This window comes from Myotis brandtii, unplaced genomic scaffold, assembly GCF_000412655.1.
Source record: "Myotis brandtii unplaced genomic scaffold, ASM41265v1 scaffold181, whole genome shotgun sequence".
Classification (NCBI taxonomy): Eukaryota; Metazoa; Chordata; class Mammalia; order Chiroptera; family Vespertilionidae; genus Myotis; species Myotis brandtii.
In genome coordinates, this window is record NW_005356712.1 from 4083923 (window position 1) to 4092216 (window position 8294).

The following is an 8294-nucleotide window of genomic DNA, read 5'->3' on the forward strand; positions in this document are numbered from 1 at the left end:
TTGATGCTAGAGTATCAAGGAAAAAACCAGAGCTTACAAGTAGTTTCATCTTTAAATGTCATAGGGATATCAACTGTAGAGTCAAAGGCTCGGCCATTGCTCATGCTTTGTTTAAATGCTTGAGGATTCATGCCTTATCACTGTTGTACTTTTACTTAAAATATTAAGAGACTGAGGGGTTAAGACACAGAAGAACTGCTATGTCTAATGTATCAAACTGGACAAATATAAGCAACCCTGCTCAACTCATTTAGACACAAAGGTGTACTTAGAGGACTTCGGCTTCTGTCAGGTGGGACTTTTATTGCCAGCCCTGAGTTTAACCAGAGAAAGAAGATTTGAAACTTTAGTCACAGAGCAGTGAAACCAGGGAAGGTCCACTCCGTGACTGCCCTCATGATACTGCCTGTCCCCACCTCCTCCGTCTGGAAGGAGAGATTCTAAATGTCTTTATTTCCCCAAAAAACCATTTTCCAGTTGATGACAATTAGTTTTCTGGAGATTTTTGTGATAGGAACACAAATTTTTACACTGGATAGTTTTAAATTTAGGATTACTGTGAATTCTAGAGGCAAATAGCATATCATCAGCTAAGAATGCATGCCCTGGATGTGGATAAATATAGCTCTGAGTTACAGCTGTGTGGCTGACTAGCTCTGTGGCCCTGGACAAGCGTTCCCCCTCTCAGCCTTAGTTACCTTATCTGTGAAATGGAAATACTACTACTGCCTCCACTACTGATCGTATTCAGTGTCTTCATTAGAGTTGGTGATTGAATTGTGATGTTAATTTTATAAGAAACAGAGATGTGCTATACTTTCTCTCTTTGTTGGAGCCCCCGACCCTAAAGGCTTTCATTGAATGCCACAGTTTAAACTGCACTGCTTTGAAGCTAGCTAGTCAGGTGGCCTTTCTCAATCCAGAGCACCTATAGCCAGGTGACCCCTGAGAGGTTTTTAGCATTTCCTTTTTCTGAGCCATTAACATTCTTTGATATCCAGTGAAGACATTACAACAGGGGAAAGAATTTGTTCAAGGTTGTAGTAAGTTTTTATCTTTTAAACATCTCAGATCTAATACAACTTGGTTTAGTAGTTGAGGATTTTCCCCCCCTTGAAACAGAAGGCTCGTGAAAACAGATTACTTGTTACTGCTTACATGAAAACTATACTAGTATTTTTAACTCTTGAAGCTAGCTAAAAGAATCAGAGGTGAGGAAATGCCCATTTCAGAAATGCACAGGAGTCTCTTACAAGAGCCTGTGAGGGAGGAACGGCTTGCTGGCATTCACGCAGCTTCTGCAGGAGCAGCTCACATTGCTGGCAGGTCAGTCGGGAGTGTCCACCCTGCAGGCAGCGGGGAAGGGCTGTGGTCCTGACAGTGTCATGGACAGCACACAGCCAGGTGCGCTGTGCATTTGGGGTTGGCTGCTGGCCCATGAGTGCAGAGATGCCTTTAGCTGTCAGAGATTCACTCTCTGCATTTTTTGTTTGATACCTAATAATGCCACGCAACAAGCTACATTCTGCAGACAAGAAACCAAAGAAAATAAATTCGCACTTAATTGACTGAGGTCATTGGTTTCGCTGGTACCTTCTGCCAGAGCAGTACTTTCCCTCCGATATCCGTGTGCAGCAGAGACAGTGCCTCCCCTACTGACCTTTCTCGGTCACCTGGCATTTTGGGGTGAGATGCTGCCAGAAAGGGGATTGCTCACCACAGTGTACAGGGTGACTTGATAAAATGTGGGTGACGGTGGTCAACGGTACAAACTTCCAGTTATAAAACAAATCAGTCACAGGACATAAGTACAGCATGGTGACTATAGGTAATAATAGTGTCACATATTTGAAAGTCGCTAAGAAAGTAGATCTGAAGCCTTCTCATCACAAGGAAACTGTGTTGTAACTATGTCAACCACTTACTGTGTGATCACTTTGCAATAGATAGAAATATCCAAGTATGAATTATTACATTGTTCACCTGAAGCTCATATAATGTTTTTATGTCAGTTACATCTCAGTGTGTTTTTAAGTTGATTTCTAAAATCGTGTGATTGGGTAACAAACGCTGATCATGCTGGGCACTTGTTCTGTAGAGCCAGGGCGAGCGCCTTCTTTCTCGAGAGGCTCCGGAGGAGCTGAAGCAGCAGCCGCTGGCCCTGGGGTATTTCGTATCAACTGCCAAAGCTGAGAATCTCCCCCAGTGGTTTTGGTCATCATGTCCCCAGGCTCAGAACCAGTGTCCCCTCTTCCTAAAGGTTGGTTTGGTATCATATTTGAAGTTTTGGGGGGAGTGGGGAGGATGAGTAACTTTTGCTGTTTGGTTAGAAATTTCTGTCACCATGGTCTTATTCTGTTCCCTGGTTCTCTCACATCTGCTTACACTCTGAGGATATTTTAATTACAGTTATAAGTGGAGAGGTGGATTTAGGAGATGAACCCAAAACCATGTCTCAAAGAAATGGATTACATTAACCCAAGGAGGGGACTTGGTGGAGCCCTCAGGGTACCTCTAGGATGGACACGGGTTCTGTGGATGGTCTTTGCCCCGGTTCCCATGGCACTGCTGTCAGTGCAGGTGGCCTGGGTGGAGGTGGCAGCCCGCTGTCCTTCCCTGCCACGGGCTGTCAGCACTCATCAGAGTAGGGCAGGCGTTGGCTAGAAAACTCCACGTTTACACTTGCTCCTTCCTGTGTATTTCTTGGAAACTTTTAATCCAAATTAAAGGTTAAATACAAAAGAAATCCCACTTCCAGTTTGGATGAAGGAAACTGGAAAGAACGCCATTTCTCAACCACAGGCTGGCAAAAACCCAAAGGTTTGACAACAGAACCCTGTTGCAGGGCTGTGGGAGAAGCCAGATTCTACAACCTACACATTTCTCTTTAGATGCTGCAGTCCCAACTCTAGAAATCTATTCAAAAGAAACTTTGGCAAAAACAAAAAATGACATATGTGAAAGATTAGAAACAGCTGAAATATCCACCAGTAGGGGCTGGTTGAATAAACTATAGTAGTGGAATACTAGTTTTCCATAACAAAATGAGAAGTATTTTTATGTAATTATCTGTGGAGTATAGATTACTGTGTAGTAATGTATAAGACACACACACACATCTGGAACGTTAAAACCAAAAATAATTAAAGGAATTTTCTTTTCCTAATGACTTTAACATATTATTATGAAATCAAAGAAGTTATATGAAAGTTCATGTAATCTTTATTTTTGAATTAGAATTGTCAGTATGGCCCTACATTTATTCTTTCCTCTCTAAAAATATATATACATATTTCAACTCTGTCTACTGAAAAGGCTTAGGAGCAATGACAATTTAGTAGTAATACACACCTCTTTTGCTATGATTGTAGTTCCTAAATACCATTTATCATTCAAAAGAACCAGAATTCTTTGAAGAGGTGACTGATTCCAGACCTGAAGTAAGAATTATTCAAGTTGAACCTGAGGCATCTTGTCATCCTTAAAAACAAGGAAGTTACCTAAGATTATTAGAGTCCTATCAAAGGACCCGGTGGAGGGTTTCCATTGCCCAAGGATGGTACCATTTGGTCATCGAAGAGAATGATGGTAGCAATAGATGAAATAAGTCCATGGGTTCATAATTGTGCTGAAAAGCAAAAACAGTTATCAGTCACCTATTGAAGCTGCCAGAGCAGCAATTCATTAACCTAAAAATTGAAAAATAAAGAGAAAGATTTCAGCAACTTTGTTGCCTCTCCTTTACATATTATATTTCTTAGCTATTTAATAAATAAGACTATGCTAAACCATTAAGTTAAAAATTGACAGGGGACTTTATAGTGGATGGAGTGTGCTGGCACCTCCTGAATCCAGTGACCACTTGTATTCAAGTGGGGCAATAGAGTAAGACCTGAAGGGACACACGATGTAATCATCGGCAGTGCCAGCTTTTATTTTCAACTTTAGGGTATGGAGTTATGTGGGGTCACATTGGGGTTACTGAGCAGCTTAAAATTCACAGGCTCATAGGTGCCCTGGCTTCCAAGGACCCTCAGAGCGCCTGCTTCTGGCAGGCCTGGCCTGGCCCTTTCTCTGGCCGTGGCCAGCCAGACCAGGAAGGTCACTGTCTCTGTTCCTCTGCAGGCGTCACTGCATCACCACATCTCTGTAGCACAGACGGACGAACTTCTCCCGACCCGGACCTCTCAGTGGGTTCCACATCCTCTTGACTCCAAAACCACATCTGATGTTCTGAGGTGGGTGCAGACCCAGGCAGCACAGCAGCACCGTTGGGAGTTACTTCCTTTGCTCTTGATTTTCCTGGGCTTTCACTGAAGTGCGGTGTTTGTGGGAGAGATGCCGCCTTGTGCAGGGGAGCACGGTGCCAGCTGGAGCCAGGCCCCCGCGGACGCAGGGCGGACAGGGCGGTGGGCTTGGTAAATAGGACAGTGACCTGCACGTGCAGCTGCCTTGCTTCCTGCATAGTGGAGGCGCTGCATGGTGACAAAGCTAGGTTGCAGTCAGGGCAGGTAGTTAGAAGGCAGTCTGGAAGCAAACATCTTTAACCTCTCATATCAATTTTATAAATGCAGTTAATTACAAAAACCCCATAGTTGGGAGTACCTCCCAGAAGTGTGTACAAAGTTTCTTGCATTTTAAGAGGCCATAAGTAGTCTTCATGTATGTTGAAAAAATATACAAGCTTTTTCTAAGGTTTTCAGATTCTTAAATGATTTGGGAATTACAGTTCAGCAAGAACCGGCTCATTATGATTTTGGCTTCCCTGGCCTCGTGGGCCACATATGTAATGAAAACTTTTCTAGTAGACACATTACATAATAAAAAAAAATTAGTGAGGTTAACCCTAGTGGCAAATTCATCAATTATATAAAAAATATATCAGGATTAACATCGAATATATCCAAAATATTTCAGCAGGAATCAGTATAAAATATTCAGGAGCTATTTTACATGTTTTTTAAATGCTAAGTCTTTGCAAAGCAGGGCCCGTTTTACTAGTATACTTACAGCATATGTGAGTTCCTGTGTGGCCAGTGGCTGCCCTCTGAGACTGGCAGGTCGAGAAGGAAGAGAGGCCGTGAAAGGCAGGAGCACAGTAGAGAGCCTGGGGCAAGTTCAGGAGGATATTAGGCCTCTTTGTACAACACCTGGATGTTAGAATTTGCGATCACCTCACCTGCCATGCCCGTGCCCTGACCTGAGTCTTCTCTCCGCAGGTTTGTTTTGGAGCAGTACAACGCCCTGTCCTGGCTCACGTGCAATCCGGCCACCCAGGACCGCACCTCCTGCCTTCCCGTCCACTTTGTGGTGCTCACTCAGTTGTACAACGCCATCATGAATATACTCTAATGGAAAAGCACTTGTCCTCTGGCTCAGTTCCTTCTCCTGCAGCCTCAGTCATGGACCCTGCTGCCCTCTGCAGGTGCCCGCCCTCTTCCCGAGACCACTGCGCAGCCTGCACTGTGACTCCTCCGCAGGCACGTCTTGTCTCTGCAGTGCTCCTTACAGAGTGACTCACAGACACTTCCTCATGGACCCGGAAACGTCCACAGCAGTGACTCCAGCCAGGGTGTGGCGTGGGCACCCCGGACCCCTGGCTCGTGGGAAGTTTCGGCTGGTGATGGTTTTTAGGAGGGAAACAGAAGAGACGGTATCCTTTTGCACACAAGAGTCTGTGTTTTCAGTCTCTGTCTAAACTAAGGGTAGTTTAGCCCTTTGGATGAAATCCTCTAGTTATTGGTGTATGGCCTGTGGGTTACCTGAACTCCATATTCTAGGACTTTTTCAAAATGAGAACCAGCTCAAGTACATGATTTCACCGTGGGCTTCTCTCCCAGTGCGCCCATCGTGAGGGGCGTGAGTGCTTTGGCTAACTTCATACCTGTGTGTAGATACAAAAGTCTGGAGACATCTTCATTTTGTTTATTTATTTTAAATTGTTTTGTCATAGGGTTTTTGTGACTTTTGATTTTTTTTTTTTTAATTTGCGAGGACCAGGTACAGTAGCTGAAACCCAACTCAGACCCACTGTAGGATTCTTTGACTACATACCTCTGTCCTAAGAACCAGAAAAGGAGTGAAAACAAATTGGGGAGATAGGCCTAAAAAGTAATATATTTCTAACCATCCAGCAGCAGGTTTTGCTAAGAACAAATTGGGTAAGCATTCTGCCCATTCCTTGTTAATGTGGCCAGCGTTTCATGAAGGATAACATTTTATACAGAAGGCAGTCAAGCCCAACCTAGAGCCATGGAGGCACGCACCTTCCTTAGTTTTATATAGTCACCATGGAGATATATTTTCTAGTGAATTCTTATTGGAAGCCAGGTCTCTCCTCTCATTAGATCAAAGGGGACTCATGTACATATTACAATCGAAAGTGTTTGCTCAGAAAATCAGTTACAAATATGGTGAATTTTTTCTGGACCATAGTAATATTATTTCAAAGAAATATTACAACTTAACCATTAAATTAGTACTTGAAGTTGAGCCTTCATGGTGGGACTTTTTTTAAAAAAATGCCTTTTTAAAGCATTAGTGGCTAATTGAAGTATTTTATGACTCCTCATTCCAGGCCCGAGAGGGTTGTCTTTCAGATTCCGTTTCAGCCCTCGCTGGCGGTGTGTTGTCAGAGGGCGGTGTGGGGCTGGCCCGCGAGGTGCTCTCGCCAGGCCTGGGCGCTAGTCGTCTGTGCAGAGAACCGTGCAAACTATGAACGTTCTTCCAAGAGACTGCCATGTCCTGGGTGTTAACAGAAAGGAAAATGTAATAACAATAGGATTTTGTAAAAGTATTTTTCTTGAAATAATCTAACGTTTAAAACATTATATTAAAAAAGTGGTGTGGTGGGAATGTGAAAGCAGAGAAATAACTTGTAAATGGATAATTTTGTTCTCTGTTCCACCAATTGAGGGGGGGTTTGACTTTCGCAATGTATAGGTTTAAAAAAATCTGATATATCAAAACCATTTGTATCTAATGTGTACAGTGTAAAATTGACTTTAAAAATATTGCAGTGCTATTTTTTCTTAATCAGAAAGGAAAAATTCTCAAGGCCTTTTGAAGAGCATAAGATGATGAAGATTGTAAACTTGTATAAAATTATCTTGGTGAGAAGACAAATTGTAAAGTAGATATTTGTAATCTTTTACCACTTTGGGGTTGCTTTTTTTTCCAGAATTCATCAGAACTTTGAATTTTTTTTTTTTTAATGGGCTGTTTTTAATGCAGGGGCTTTTCTTCCCTAGAAACCCAATTCTAAGCAAAAAAAGAAAAAGAAAAAAAACACAAAAAACAAAAAAACCCTACAAAAATTTTAAAAAAAAAAAGGCAGCAAAGGGTAGATTTCATCTGGTGTCTTTTATTTAAGTTTTTTAAGTTAAGAAAAGCTGGTGACATATTTATACGTTTTTGTGCAAAAATAAATGAATGGCAATAGATTTTAAAAAATCTTATTATGTACTTCTGTGTGAAAGTCTGTATAATATTTCCCTTAAATATGCATTATTTTACTTGTGAGTTTTTTACTGAATTAATCTGAAATGTACAAGCCCTGGATTTGCTACAGAGTGAGAAGTTATTTTATTTTTTTTTTAATTTTTAATTTTGGCAATCCTGCAGAAATCAGAACTCTTACCATGGTTTGAACTAAAAAGGGGGATCGGGCGGGAGGGGGGTCCAGCATGCCTGTATGTATATCTCAGAGCCTTTTTTAAATGTAAAAGCTGTACATTTCTGGGAAGTTCTGAATTTTTTTGTTTCCTTTTTTCCTTCAAGCATTTTGCAGTGAGCTTCTTTTATATATAGCAAACAATTTGAAAGAATACAAAAATATGTGAAGTTCATTTAAAAAAACCCTGCAGTATAGCGCTGGTACAGTACACTAAAAGACTTTGATAAAAGAAACAATACTAAAAGGCCTCCATTTTAAATGTCATTCATATATACCTTGTGAATGAGAGCTATATACTTTTACACACTTTTTTAGAGGAATAAATTATTGAATTACTGAGACTTTGAGTGGCTTTTTTCCCCTCCCATCCTCCCTTTGAAATAAAGACGATCGACACCTACCCAGAAGGTGTCTGTGTTACAGATTGGACAGTCCTCACGAGGAGCCAGGGACATACATGTGTACCGCCCCCATTACCCCACCCAGCGCTGTTCCCAAACGGTGTTCTCATACTCTAAGGTGCAAGTTCACTCCTAGAAGTTTTAGAGCGAGCGCGCGCCCTTGCACACACACACACACACACACCATTGAATAGGAGCCTGGTGTTTAGTTCTTCAGC

At 41.9% G+C, this 8294-nt stretch overlaps 1 protein-coding gene across 5 annotated transcripts in view; it reads left to right on the forward strand.

Annotated features, from left to right (window-relative positions):
• MED13L (mediator complex subunit 13-like) overlaps positions 1-8016 on the forward strand; it is a 269139-nt gene extending 261123 nt beyond the window's left edge. For all 5 annotated transcript variants that reach the window (XM_014537703.1, XM_014537702.1, XM_014537704.1 and 2 more), the window contains 3 exons: positions 2099-2260; positions 4126-4238; positions 5220-8016. In XM_014537703.1, the coding sequence (XP_014393189.1) occupies positions 2099-2260; positions 4126-4238; positions 5220-5352 (408 nt within the window). In that variant the 3' untranslated portion in view covers positions 5353-8016. The remainder of the gene's footprint in view (positions 1-2098; positions 2261-4125; positions 4239-5219) is intronic.
• Positions 8017-8294: the final 278 nt, after the last annotated feature.